General features: G+C 36.4%; 2 protein-coding genes across 17 annotated transcripts in view; one reads left to right on the top strand and one right to left on the bottom strand.

The window, feature by feature from the left end:
* LOC125657095 (tubulin tyrosine ligase 3-like) overlaps positions 1-5,068 on the bottom strand; it is a 28,807-nt gene extending 23,739 nt beyond the window's left edge. For 4 of the 16 annotated variants that reach the window (XM_048887729.2, XM_048887727.2, XM_048887728.2 and 1 more), the window contains exons 1-3: positions 4,440-5,045; positions 2,173-2,259; positions 1,611-1,761 (exon numbers count right to left, since the gene is read on the bottom strand). In XM_048887729.2, coding sequence (XP_048743686.2) covers positions 1,611-1,761; positions 2,173-2,259; positions 4,440-4,895 — 694 coding nt within the window. In that variant the 5' untranslated portion in view covers positions 4,896-5,045. Of the gene's footprint in view, positions 1-1,610; positions 1,762-2,172; positions 2,260-4,439 lie in introns of all 16 variants that reach the window. The other 12 variants (XM_048887742.2, XM_056143345.1, XM_056143339.1 and 9 more) reach the window with 10 other exon arrangements.
* A 2,312-nt stretch (positions 5,069-7,380) lies between these two features.
* Positions 7,381-14,953, top strand: LOC125657099 (uncharacterized). The gene is made up of 6 exons (XM_048887746.2): positions 7,381-7,544; positions 9,845-10,021; positions 10,686-10,760; positions 12,521-12,741; positions 13,330-13,743; positions 14,404-14,953. The coding sequence occupies exons 1-6, from the start codon at positions 7,454-7,456 to the stop codon at positions 14,515-14,517; spliced, it is 1,092 nt and encodes a 363-aa protein (XP_048743703.2). The 5' UTR covers positions 7,381-7,453; the 3' UTR covers positions 14,518-14,953.
* The last annotated feature ends 320 nt before the right edge of the window (positions 14,954-15,273 follow it).

The following is a 15,273-nucleotide window of genomic DNA, read 5'->3' as shown; positions in this document are numbered from 1 at the left end:
CATATACAAATGAAAAATTACAGGTATATGTATTGTCACTTAAAATCAAATTTTTCACGCAAAAAGTCAAAATCAGTACTGAACACAAACTGACAGTAACAACTTGATGTACACTCTGACAGCTAGTGAAAATTCTCAAAAAAATCAAAATATCTCCAGTGAATGCACAATGCTCCTATTTTCTTTTTCATTTTACATATTTTGTCATAATGATAACCATGAAGAACATTATTCCTTGCAAAGTAAATCTTAACAGTATACAGTTATTGGCTGCATGGGCTTGAGGACAAAAGCTGTTTTGTTGGACCCAAGAACGGATCTGTTGCCCGAAGCCGTAGGCTGAGGACAACTGGTCTGTTCGAGGGTCCAACAACACAGCTGTTGTCCGAGGACCCAGTCAATAACTGTTTTGTTATACACCTTTGTTTCTAAGGTTGTTTTACTAGATCCACATGGTTTGTCAACTTTGAATGGGACAGCTAGTGTGATTGCGTACATTTATCACCGATTCCACTAGTTTAAAAGAAAACATACCCAATATCCTAATTCATAATTATATTTTTTGTGTTTCTGATCTGCTTTTCATCTAATAAATTCTGTATTTCATCATCAGTGAACATCGCCATTACATAAACAAATCAGCAGACCAAGAATCATGTGACTTGCGTATAAAAGCTTTAACAAGAATAAAATAGAAATAAGTAGGCCTAAACTTCATTTTAATACAATTGATTCTAGAAAAAGATGAACAATTTTTTTTTTATTCTTGCTATTCCATATTTGAAATTTCATCTTCCGTTGCTGTCGCAAAATGTGCATCTGCCATTTCTCTTTATCCAAACGACACGAAAAGATAACTCAAGTTAGTGCCATATAACGTCATCGGTCAACAGTCTTTTTTAACAGTTGATTTTAACAGTTCCCGGTTCAACAGTCGCCGGAACAGTCAAAATGTTGAACTTTTTTCGTAAGGAGTTATAAAGGAACTGTTTTATAGGCGTATAACAAAATTGTATACAGTTAAGCAGCGTTATCGTATTTCTCTAATTCACGATTAAATTCTATATTCTTTCAGTGGTCTATCTGTCAGAGACAATTTTACGGTGTCACTGTGTGTGTGCAATGACAAGGTCAAGTGGGTGGCATTCTCTCCGTCAAATTCTCACAGAATTTCCTTGTGAACTATAAAAAAGCTTTAAAAAATGGGAGGTGGGTGGTCTCCTTGTCACACCCCCCTCCTTCATTTCATAATTCTAAACACAGGCTGCGATGACCCAGTTTTAGATCAGTTAGAAGTTGAAAATGTTAGCCATGACGAAGTTTACATGAGTACTGACTAATGATGTGTGATCAGAAAACCAAACCACAACAGGACTAAGCCAACAGTCTTTTAATGTTACTAACATAACACCAGTTTCAGAATTAATGTCAACATTCAAATGACACTGTTACTGATAAAATTCCATATTTAGCTGACTTGACCTGTCAAAGATCTAGTGATTATTTCAGGCCATAATTTTCTTATAGTTTGCAATCTATCAGTAAACCTGCACATTTTCAACTTTTTTCAAAAATACCACTGGGTCAGTTCCAAACTCGTGATCCCTTACCGTCCATGAGCCGCTGCAGACCAGGAGACATGTTCTTGCTGCGGCTGCCATCTTTTCCATCGATGCTCTCAATGTCTCCATCTTCCACCTGACCTTTGATCCCATCTGCTGGGTCATCTACTGAGTTACTGAGGTCCCCTTCCTCAGCTCCCTTGTGAAAAACATATATATATATATAAAGGAACCATATATCTATAACAGATAATAGACAGATAAGTAAAAGTCATGCTATATATCATGCAAAGAGCAAGCAATTATGTGTGTGAAAGAAAATGATAGAGGTCAAGATCAGTTTAGATATTGCATACATTCAAACATCAGAGACAAAGGATTCATGCAATGAATTAAATGCTCACCAATCTGGTGAAAATAAAAAACTTCATCATATCTTAACATATGGAAATCATCTTGTAATCTCTTTTCTGAGTGAAATTTCTAATTCTCTGAATTGTCCAATAAGCTGATGCTTGTATTTTGCTCAGGTTTGTTTTAACACCAACAGCAAAAAATATGATGAACATGAATTGTCATTAGGTGACAAGATGTCGTTAGTGACATTTACCTCTTTTATTTTCTTGAATTTTCGTACTTTACTGACAGGTGAGAGTCTGCCATTATAACTGGAGAAATGGATGGAGGCTTGTTCAATCTGTAATGTACAGCACCACAGATACTATACACAGCTATAATGCTAACAACAAGTTTGGAATAGTATAATCAAATGTTGATTATAAGTGGTTAGTTTATTATTATAGAAACAGAAAATGTGCGGTTAGTGTGGTTGAAATTAATACATTAAAAAAAAGCATTAAGTCAGTGTCAGCTCAGAAAATAGTAAAATTTAATTAAAAGCCAAATGCATGTAGATTGCAAGAATAATTTTCTATGCTTAATGGAAAAAAATCTTTGTTTTTCACATTAAAAGCATTATAGAATATTAATCATAACATATTGTGTTAAACATTTCTATGAACTTATATTCTTTTTTAAGAAAATTTTTTAAACTTTTTTTTCAAAAAAAAAAAAAAATTAAAAAAAATTTTGTGGGCTCCCTTTAATGCATCGCTACATATCAACAGAGTTTACATTTAGAATACAGTTAGAGAAGTAGAATTAGATAATACATGCATACCACAAATACATTAGAAAATTTACACATATGAAAGGACTCTAGACACACACACTGAAGCAATCCATATATCTATCACATGCATTATTAATAATCACAGATACTTCATATATATAATAAATTCACAATATCTTTTGATAATATTTTTAGTGAGGTACTCAACACATCTGTGTTAATGATTAACATGATGTGATACAGTAATTGAATTTATGAATGATACAAACTCCTACTGCAGTTTTTGATGGACTCACTCAAAGCAACTGATTTCATGTGAAAAATCTTATAGACATTCGCGAATAATTTCTCACCACAAACTTGCTGTCTCTCAATTTTGCTTAAGATTATCTTCATCAAGAAAATTAGTCATCAAGAACCAGTGTTCATCACTGGTAAATCACAAAATGAAGTCCTCATGAATATTAGTTGAGGTATTATTCAAAAGATTTGCAATTTCCTCTCCACTAGCGCACTTTGACCTTTAGGCAAGATAGCATTCAAGCAAAAATGACTGAAACCAGATTCAAAAGACAAGCCGAATCTTGTAAATAAAAACCTTGGGGAATTCCCCTGTCACTGTATGACCTTGCCCTTATAAATTCAACCTTGAAAGTCCATATCTTTACAATCTATCCTCCCTATAAACAATTAGTTTCATAAAATTCAATCTGAATAAAATCAAACCTCTCACTTCACTCGATATAAGGACATTCTCTACCAAACAGCGACTGTCCATATATCTGTCCATATATCTAGCAAAGTGAGAGGTTTGATTTTAGTCAGACTGGATAAAATTCAGACATTTTTAGAATTGTAGCCTGAATCTGGCTCACATAAAAGGGTGAAATTTAAGAAAATGAACTCAAAATATACCCCCCGCTGCAACTCTGTTGAAAGGGTACATCACATTCTCACATAACTGCAAGTATGAGATCGAAATTACCCATATGAGACTTTTCCTATGCTACACTACTGCAACATATATTAATCATATTAAAAATATAGTCACGGGTCTGTGATTAAACCCAAAGGGAAGTCTACTTAGAATGAATTAACAGTGTCTTGGGACAGGCCCTCTGTAGGACATCATCACTTTAACGATAGAACATTATATCTATGGGGAGTCTAGAAGGCAAACCCCACAATGGATTTTACTGTCCTTCAATGGTTCTAATCTAGCAGAAGCAGAATTGGTAACTTCAATATTATGCCATATCTGCCCTAAATGAGCTATTTTCATTTTGAACACAATTGTCAACAATCAAGATCATCTAGACATTTTCAATACATATAGTCCCTAACATTCAAGTGGGATGTGACTCCAAAATAACAATCACACACCTGTAAATGATACTACAATGACAACATTATTCATTCGAGCATTATACGAGGGGTAGTGAAATCGGCGGGTTACAACCACATTTCCCGATGGCCCTATGATGCTACGTGACATGTTATTCTAACCATCACTTTCAACCATTCTGTCAGAGGCACAATATAGGGGACTGGAGATCTAATGATATTGTAATTATCTCAATATACTGGGGTGTGACATTTGGAAATAATGGACGTATTACTGTAATGTTTTCAGTTTTACAGAAAACAAACAACACCTATATTGAACACTACTACTGAGCCTTTTTCTGTCTCTCTGCAATTTATGTGTAATCTTCAATATTAACATCCCGGGTCTATTAACTTACATTTCTCTTTTGACGATCTAAATGCTGCTGTTGTCTGGCCATGAAATCTGTGCCGAGATTCTGGACAATTTTCTGACTAGCAGTACTGACTTTAGGACGAAAAGTAAAAATATTATCATCTAAAAACACGCCTGATTTCGTCGTCATTTTGCCTGTTCGTAGATCGTAAACAGGCGATTTGTTTACGTTTTTATCGTGTTGTTTTGAAGTTGAGCAACTTTCGTTTGCTGTTTCCTGTTGGTTTGATTCTTCCTCCTCTTTCTCTCCAGAGGATACACTTCTATCTGAAGCAATTGGTCCTAATGGTTCAACGGTTCTGCATTTTATGTCGCGCATAAAATGAGGAACATTGGAGTCTAAACTTTTCAAACGGCGGGTTGCAATTTTTCGACTTGCTTCACTGATCTTCGGAATAAATGCAGAGCTCTTCCTGGCATCTTCCTTAAGTTTCATCATTTATCATGTCTGGTTGATTTTGCAGGCCATGCTTGCATTAAATGCAATAAAACAAGTAAATTCTTCACTGCAAACAAGTTGGCGTACACCGTAACTATGGAGCCGCCATTTTCTCCTTCAGCTAAAGTCTCTAAACAAATAGCATTAAAAAAAAAATTAAAAATCGATCATTTCCATAGATATTGTGCTATAGATGGGTAATGCTTTAGCAATAATGTCGAAAGATTCAAAAATGTAAATTAAAGCAAATCTTTGAACCCTATTTTCTAAATAGCCTCTAAGCAATGAGAATTATATTTATAGATCAATGGCGGATTTATAGGGGCGGAGGGTTTAGTCCCCCTCTCCACCCGAGTCCCCAACAGGGCTTTTACAATTCACAGTGGAGTGTAAATATGACCCTTCCTACTTTGCATACCTAACTTTCTGAGGATTCATAATCAGTCTTTCTATTTTCACCCCTCCCCCTTTCTTTGCAAACTCGTCAGTTTTCAAATTAAACATTGTACATGTATTTATTGACTCTGGGTGTAAATAAACAAACTCATATCTACTATATACCCATCAAGCCCTTAAAAAGCCTAACAACACCCCCATTTTTTTTTATTCGCCTCCTATAACTTCTATTCCTGGATCCGCTCCTGCTACACATGTATACTTCATAAGATTGGGGTTTTTTGTTTTGTTATTAAATAGGGTGTTGTTAGGCTTTTTAAGGAATTGGTGGATATATAGTAGATATGCGTTTGTTTATTTACATCCAGAGTCAATAGCGGTGCAACTTCACGAGGCGGGGGTCTGGGGGCCGCCTTTAGGCCCCCGAGCGGATCCAGTTGCTGGATTTTATAGGCTTGAAGTATGTCTACTACACAGTCATTTATACTATTTAATGAGGTGGAATTCATAAAATTACAGAGTTGTTTTTATAATAAATTCTTCCCATAAACATAGCATCTCTTTCTCGGAGAGTGAACAAATTCATTGCTTGTTTTATGTTCTTTGTTTTTCTATATGTTCAAGAGACCATGGTCTACCTTTAATTTGAAAAGGAAGCACCCCGTGGAACCCACTGTGTGGTGAATATTGCTACTAAAAGTTTATAGCTGTAGAACTAGAACTCTCTCTCTCTCTCTCTCTCTCTCTCTCTCTCTCTCTCTCTCTCTCTCTCTCTCTCTCTCTCTCTCTCTCTCTCTCTCTCTCTCTGTCTCTCTCTCTCTCTGTCTCTCTCTCTCTCTTGCTTGCCAATGTGTTTTAAACCTGTCTGGCCCGCTCTTTGAAAAACGAAAATTTGCGTGCATAATACTTGATAAGATCATTTTTAAAAGTCTGTTATACCTACATATACTCACTATTGCTTTTGGACAGGACTTCTTGTACACCCCCCCCCCCCCTTCAACACTTTTTTATTGTTATCATTTTTTAATGTTCAATTCCTTGGGTATTTCGAATGTATTTTTGATAAAATATGTAACTTCTATTTCAATGGAATACACAAATCTCGCATAGATATCGTTTTGAAAAATGTCATATCACCCACATGTAAACATGTATATAGGTATAGAATAGGCACACTATATTTATTTTATGTCAAAATATTTTTTCAGAGAGCTACAGTTCTGCAGCTATCAATAATCAGTAATCATGAAATATCTGATTATTTGTGATTTAATTTAATCCATTACGGATACGTATAATAATTTGACTGTAATCATGATTATTTTCTTATAACATTTGAATACTTTTTCAACAATTGCATTATGATTATCAAATATTCTGAATGATTTCAATCTTCCTAATATTGTAATGATTATGACAAGTGCATTGGTCAATCTATTTATACATAACACACCGATGAATTTCTTCACTCACAAAAAAGAAACATTAAAAGTAATGAAATAGTATATACTATACCCCCAGGTTATGCATTTTCTTAAATTCTCAATACTGTATATCATTTGTACGTACTGCAAATAAATTGTTTTTATTTATTATCTTGTTGTTTTCGGTAATTATTCAACTTTTGTTTGTTTCGAGATAATGATATGATAAATCGCACACTAACTGAACCCTTATTCTTAGGGACAGCTGTTCAAGAGTACAAAAAACACTAATGCCTAAACAAATATAGAGTTATTGTTTTCACCTTTCCAACAGTATAAATTGTTAATCAAATAAAAAGAAATATTTGAATGGCAACTCGACAATTTAAGTTAAAATATGTCCAAGCCACCACTTCAATTTTTAAAGTTCCAACTGTAGTAGAAGGGACAGTGAAAGCTAAATGCAAATTAAAAACTAAATTTAGAAGTCAAAAACTGCTATTTGTGAAAATGTGAGATAGATAATGATAAAGTTAATTTACACTGCAGTAAAAACATAGGAATGAGTATCTGGGTTTGATTTTATACGGGGAATGTTTTCTGGGGGGAGGGGGGGGGGGTGGAGCGGTTGGGAGATACCTCTGTTCTCAATATTCTTCACATAATGTCAACTTATATTCTTAACCAACCATATATCTAAAAACCGGCACCATTCGCAGAACCCGAGAAGTTCCGAAAATGAACGAGCTCCGAGTACGAAATCTACTTTTGGATCGCTATAACACAAAATTCTTCACGTTGGTTCACAAGTTCACTCGTCCGTTTACTGGTAAGTTTTGTGTGTATGTATATCAATTACGAGAAATCTTAATTTGTCCGTAATTTGATTGATATTCACTTACACCTACCAAATTAAAGTACTCGAGTAATTTACAGGATTACTAATGACATTAGTTTCAGTCATAAGCTAAAGCACGTGCAAATTCATATTTTTTGTTCTCTTTAAAACATCATTTTGCGTCTATATAGACAACTCATTTTGCAGTTTTGAAATGTATGATTGTTACTTTTGAATTTGTTATCAAACATAATCATGTTTTCCTTTATCGTATGATCTTCCGACTTCTTTGATTTCTGAATTGAAATCATCATCTACTTTGATTTATATGTATTTTTCAAACATTGTATTGTTTTAAAAGACGGAGCAAATGAATGAAACTTTTCACTATACTAACTCTTCCCGGTGTGGAATGATTTTAGAGTGCGCCATGATTTGGCACCATCTGTGCACCACGCCGCATTCCAATGCTGTGAATCTACTTAAGACAATACACACGACTGCACGTGCATTGCGCTGTAAATAATAAGCAGTTTACAAATGATTGCTAGAATAAATTGTGTTTTATATTTTCTTCCCATGAGCTCCTACACCACATTTGCATCTTATGAATGATTCAACAGAAATTTAGCCAATTAATAGTCACCGATAAGCTGATGAGCTCCAGACACGTTCGCTGCAGCATCATTATCTAGTATTAAGGAGGAAGGGGGCATAACGCACGCGTGGACATTTGAATCATATTTCTATGTTACTCTATGGGGGAATTTTAGATATACATGTCGTTTAGATTATAGCTAAAACACAATACTGAACAAGAAAGTAGAGAATTTCTTAAAAGGAACACTTAAAAGCGCAAGAATTGAAAATGTTAAGCAGCAGTCACACCTTGTCGGATAACGCTACCGGATGTCCAACGGATAACACAATTGTCAATCCATCCGTCACCGTTCCTATATATGCGTTCTCGACCGTTTCTCTTTCAGCCAACGCGTTCCTTGTCCGGCGAAGTCCGATCTATCTGGCGGAAAGTTTTGAGCACGTTCAAAACACAGGCACGTGGGGCATGGATCATGACACCCCCCCCCCCCCCCCCCCCCCAATTTTTACTATTAATTTTTTTTGTCAACCAAAATATATTTTTCTTCTTCATATGTTTTGTAGATATGCATTTAGGATCACCCAAAAATGTTACTTTTCGTCTCTGTTACGTATTAGTCAAAATCACGTTCCCAGTCATTACATGTATAAGGAGAAACGAACACCAGATTGTGGAGTCCGCTTAGTGTACAGTACATAGATAAGATAAGTTTATTCCAATTTTGGGCCCAGAGGGCATAACAGTATGACATTTATAAAGAAGGAAATTAAGAAAAGAAAGAAAGTTTACAACATATATGTATGCGTACATAATCGGAACTCATGCGTTTGTCTCCTGTACTTGTCCAGTTCACATCCGAAATTGTCCGTTATTCAGATGGTAATACCTTCGGGAATCTCTCCAGATTCAGACAGGATTTTTACCTATGAATTTGGGCGGGCTGCTCTTCTCCAGCATTGTTGACATCAAAGGGAGAAGATGAGAGTTTTGTAACCTTCCCCGTGCTCTGCTTTTACCCTTCCCAACATTTGTAGACCTTCCTTTTGGAGGCTTCATGGAAATATATCCACGATGGTGATAAGTCTGGAAAAAAAATATCCACTTTCGATTACATCCGTTTTGTCAGTCACGTGACCGTTACAAGTCCGTTCGTCTAACGTTGAAAGAACGTTATCAGTTTCTCGTGCGATGTCAGATAGAAACAACTGCCAAGTTATCAACCACTAGTGATATCAAATAGAGGCAATCGCCAAGTTATCAACCACTAGTGATGTCAGATAGAGGCAACCGCCAAGTTATCAAACACTAGTGATGTCAGATAGAGGCAACCGCCAAGTTATCAACCACTAGTGATATCAACCACTAGTTATATTAAACAGAGGCAACCACCAAGTTTTCAAACATTAGGGACCAATCAAAGAGGCAATAGCCAAGTTATCAAAAGCTAGCGGTATTAAGTGTAGCGAACCACCATTTGGCGAATATTGTTTGTGTTAATGGTTTATATATAGCAATTTGTATATTCAATTTTGATGTGATCGATCAATTATGTATGATTTAGCTACCATTGATACATGTAACTTGAACCAAAAAACTCACAATTCATTGAAAATTCTTTCAAAATAAGATTCGGAATAAGGTTTTAATATCGTCTTGCATGACGCTATATATGTGATGCGCCGTTTTTCAGGGACACCATGCTATTCTAATAACCTCGCCTGCCATCCTGCTGTTGGAGATATGCGAAGTGTGCTGAGATTGAAAATTCAGAATGCTATCAATTCAGCAATTCTTGCCGAGTCTGAGGACCGTGGGATATTTGTAGGGGGTCGGAGGAGAAACCGGAAGAAAAAGAGAACCAAACATGGTGAGGTCAAGTTGACAGAAATTCCCTCATGTATTTTCAAGTATGAAATTTATTTCGTAGATGGTGTCGTAACTGCATACATGTACAGTACTCTGCAATTTGAACATATTAACATTAACATGATATCTGTGTATATCTGAGATTCTGGCATATTAAACGTACATGTATTATAGTTGAAAATCTCATAATGCACTCCTCTGCATGCATTCTTCAAGATATATTGGTTGGTTTAGATTGTTCGACATAGGCGCTCATCCTTATCTAAAAAAAAATATCATTCAACAAAAGCTTATTTACTTGCGGGGTTTTTCTTCTTTAAAAAATGTGAGTAAAATCTAATGTGCTTTATGACGTCACATACACAGATTAGCATGGAATCCTAAAAGTTCCTATTGGGCAAATCAACATACAAGGTGGAAAATGAAATAAACTGTCTTTTAAGATTCACATGGGATTTTAAAAACAAATATTTGATAAATCCTATAATAATTTATTTTCTTGAATTGTATTCATATAGCAGAATAGAACATATTTAATTATATATGTCCAGTTTTAATCTACAGCGCATTTTGCATTCTATGTGCATTCATATTTATCCATATGATATATTTGGGCCAAAGTTCTCGAACATTAATGTTACTCAATATTTTATTTCCACTTTCAGTAAAATCAGAGAAGAAGAAGGCTAAGAGGCCTGAAGGTGGTAAGGAACTCCCCGGTACAAGGAATAAGAACAAAGGTACCTCCATTAATGTTCTCTAGTGTGTTTGTACGTCTGCAGACTTGTCAATGATGTTAATGTGTGTAAACCCGAGCCGTTATAATCCAAACTGTTCTAATTATTGTAAACATACATTTTGCCACAAAACTTCAGATTCTTCGCCAAAAATATGAATTCTGTTTTCTGGAAACTGTCAAACCTCAACGTTTTGGTCAGGGTTCCGAAACGACATTTGAAATGACGTTTAGAGATACTAAAGTACATGCACATGCATTTGAATGGTACAAGCTTACAACCCGTAGCTGTGTCTGTGATACACATGCTATGGGTGTCATGATCAGTACCCTCGTCGTGGTATATATTTCGACAAACTGCCTTGCTGCATAGCCCCAGACAACATTAGTTGTCAGCCAAGGTAATGCTTAATGCATGTAACCATGCAACTACGCACTAGTACAGGCCCGGGTGCATTCGTTTGGTCGGGAGGAGAGTGACCCTAATTTGCTCGTTTGCAGTTCGGGGATCTCCATTCGCTCTCTTTCGTCTACTCCTCAAATAACAAGTAGAGACTGGAGACAAACTAACAGTGTCCTGGACCAGTTCTGGAGATAGGAAACGAATAGACCCCAGCTGCAGCTAGTAAAGAAAACCCTTACTGTAGAATTTATAATTATCTACGATTTTTTGTATTTGATCTCGTTTGAGTCGCAAAAATCAAATGTTCTATCCTGCAGCGGATAAAATACATGACATGGACCGTGCAGGGTTCAGTCTGGTGCACCTCCCATCGAACGAATCGAAACCCCGTCTACCGTCCCTGTAAAGTGTTTAAAATGTAATTAATATGATCCATAAGTTTCATTGATTTGATGAACGGAAATTCACCTGTTTATTTGATAACATTGTTCAAGATGCTACCTCGCCCCCGGTCCAGTACGAAGGCTTGTCATCTATTCAGTGTGTATTGGGTCGGTCATATATGTACCTACATAACCAGCAATGAGCCTGGTAATATGATAATCTGCCAATAAACACTGCATGGACCGGCGGGAAGGCAACAGCTGCCGCTCAGGCTGATTCATTGGTACAATGTGTATCCGTAAATCCTCTCCATAAGTCATTTTGCTAACCCGCATAGACTATAGGTGCACAGAATAGACATACCGTCAAAGTATACCTGCATGTAAGTACCTGCACTTAATTATGTACTGTGCACGTGCATGTGTGCATGGTGTTAAAAAGAAATACGTTTATCAAATCGGTTACATGTAACATTAATTTTATAGATTGTTATCAATAAATGTATACACTGTCGTGTAAATGTTCATACCGACGGCTTCTACTTCAGCTTGGTTGAGCTACACTTATAAGGCAATTGTACAGTGTGCATTTCAACCCAATCGACGTAGAAATGTTAGCATATTGACAACCGATCAGATGAGAAGTGGTTTACAAGTGCACGAGAGTGATTTATTTCATATGTAATCTGATTAAAATCAGCTCCTCAATCTGCTCCTCTTTTTTCCTAATGTCGGAGTGACATAAATGAAAAAAGAGGAGCGGATCGAGATGATTTTAATCAGATTGTTTCATATGTAGATTATATTATCATCAATTCCAATAAATTATACGGTATTGAGAGTAAATATGCAGCGATTATATCCCTTTTTCAAAATACAAACATTCGTCATATAGAGGCAGCGTGCTGTAAAATTCGGTGACGTAATCGAATCATGTGCATGTAATATATGTGCTCATGTCTCTTTCTTTAAATCCAGTTGTCCGGGAGTCGTCATTGGAGGAGGACACCAAGCCCCTGATAGAGTCTGGATTCTGCGACAGTATCGTCTCTTTTGAGGACGTCCTTGGACTTGACCTTGAGGAGGAGGAAGACATACCACCCCTTGTGGAGACCGATATCACCTTTGGGCCTCTTGTTCAGTACACGTATGCGGTACCAAACATCATTGACTACATCGAACAGATAGAATCTACCAATGTAAGCGGAAATGTATCGACTGATCGCGGTAGATCAGTGGTAGAGTGTTCGCTTCGTGAGTGGGAGGTCGTAAGTTTAAGTCCCGCTCGTGCCATGGCCGCGTAAACACAGTGATTGCTCCTTCGTCAAACTCTCGGCATTTTGAAGTGAGAATCACGGGTCTTTCGGATATTACCTTTAAAACGGAGGTCCCGTGTCGCGATAAAGGCGTTGGCATGATAAAGTACCGTAGCTCACTACTGTGATCATGAGCGCTAAACATAGGTTAATGTGGTACTTCACCTACAGCAGGTGGCATCTTAATATGAGTGAAAATTTCTCATCGGAACGTACAACAAACGGATACGTGTTAATAAACTCTTTATGTTTTGTCCGGTTAAAATTTTCTGCTTAAAATACATTCCTAGTGTTTGTTGAATTGTACAGTATATAAATATGACATATATATATTAATTATAAATAAATATGTTTTTTTTTATTTTCAATTGGATTGTGGTTGCTACATGTATAAATGCATCATCAAATGACGACTGAGACCGTTTGAGTACTTGGATATATGTATAACGATCGTGTGTTCTTTTACTTTAGATGCCGTTTTTTAAGAAGAAACAACCACAGGAAACCGTTGAACAGCTTCAAGAAAAATCAAATGGACAGCTGGTAAACACAGAAACTGAACAGGATAAAACACCAACAGAGAAACCCCAAGAAAGCAATCCTGAAGAAACTAAGGAACCGGAAACCCAACCTAAGAACGAAAACGAGGCTGGAGATAAATGTGATGTTCCCTCGGAAACCCCGGAAATAATGCAAGAAGAGACAGACGGTGGCACTTCTATCTCTCCAACAGAGGATGGCAAGGCAACGCAAGTGAATGATGAAACTAAACCCGAGACAACGCCCGAGAATACAGGCGAAGACCAGAAACCGATCGTGGTTGAAGATGGCGTCACCACGACATACCAAAATGATGTCGATGGCGTCATTATTGAAGCAGAACAGGTAATTGCGATGTTTCAACGTCAAATTAACCGGGAGATGAAATATTACAGATATCTCAAACATATTTTACAGCTCGCCATGCATCACACATTAATCATTTGTTGCCCAGGTTCAAGGGCAATGCGTTATTCTGGACAGGAGGAGTTAAACGTTTGATTCTGAAATTATAAACAACAGTCACATGGGGTTAAGCCCGTTTGGGCCCGAACTCTGTGATACCATAAATATAGATGTTATCACAGAGTTCTGGTCCAAACGGGTTTAGCCCCTGTGACAACAGCTGAGTTTGAAAAACCTGAAGAAAACCCTATCAAATGTGATATGCTTTTCTGTTTGCAATATACTGCTTCTTGCCACAGTACAGACGATATACATGTCAGTAGCAGGTGCTTGTTTTTTAAAACATATATAATATCGAACATCACATTATTTTATACAAAGCATAGTTGCTAATGATATGTACTCTTTCGATCAATATCATATGACAGACTGGTCCAACATAAAAATGTCAACTGATGGAATATAAATTGCATTGCGAACATGTATGTGTAGTTTGTTGGATCCCTTATTAGTTTATCATAACGTATATAGTATAGAAACCTGTGTCTGCCAAAATCACTTCTTTTTTTTTTTATCAATCTCTATATATTTCTTACACAGAAAACAACTGCTGTTACATTAGAACAACCAAACGGACAGCAAAACTCTAAGGAGTCGTCTCCATTGATAACAAAGGACAGCGACGTCACCTGCCTGTGTTGTACAATTCTTTAAGGAAGATATGCAACAATACAAACTTTATTTCGTCAGAACTAAAGCTTTCGACAGTCTATCTGACTGCACAAGATTATAACAGACTTTTGCATGATGTTTGTACATTTGATTTGGGACTGCTTTTTTGTACGAATTTGGAATGTTACTTGATGTGCACGTGGCGAATTCATTTAGGTGTCTTATCACATTGTTCAGAATCCGACTGAACTTCAAATACTAGTTTTAAAATAAACAGTTCCTATGGTAACCACTGAGGACCCCCAAGTTCCGTGCTGTTCCCGTGGCGGCTTGGGTAGTGGTTCAACTTGAAATACAAGTCTTAATCAGTTAATAATTATATGCTAACATATATTCGCAAATCCTCTCTCTGTATTTGCTATCAGTACGCATACATGTACACGTGTTAAACATTTTATAATAAAATTATGATTATAAACTTATAAGTTCAACGATGATCAGTTGATATCATTGTATCGTGTAACTCCGCCATCCAATATAAAGCGGTATATTAATTCTTGTTTAATCATACTCCTAACATGTACTTATATGTCCATGGGCATGCATGTGAATTTCTTCCATTATTCATTAACAATGGACAATCTGATAGCGAAGGAAGATATGTAAGATTATTCATTAACAGTGGACAATCTGATAGCGAAGGAAAATATCGTAGATTATTCATTAACAGTGGACAATCTGATAGCGAAGGAAGATATGCTAGATTATTCATTAACAGTGGGCAATCTGATAGCGAAG

The sequence above is a fragment of the Ostrea edulis genome, chromosome 7 (genome assembly GCF_947568905.1).
Source record: "Ostrea edulis chromosome 7, xbOstEdul1.1, whole genome shotgun sequence".
Lineage (NCBI taxonomy): Eukaryota > Metazoa > Mollusca > Bivalvia > Ostreida > Ostreidae > Ostrea > Ostrea edulis.
The sequence above is the reverse complement of the archived record's forward strand: the minus strand, read 5'-3'. Positions and strand labels throughout refer to the sequence as shown.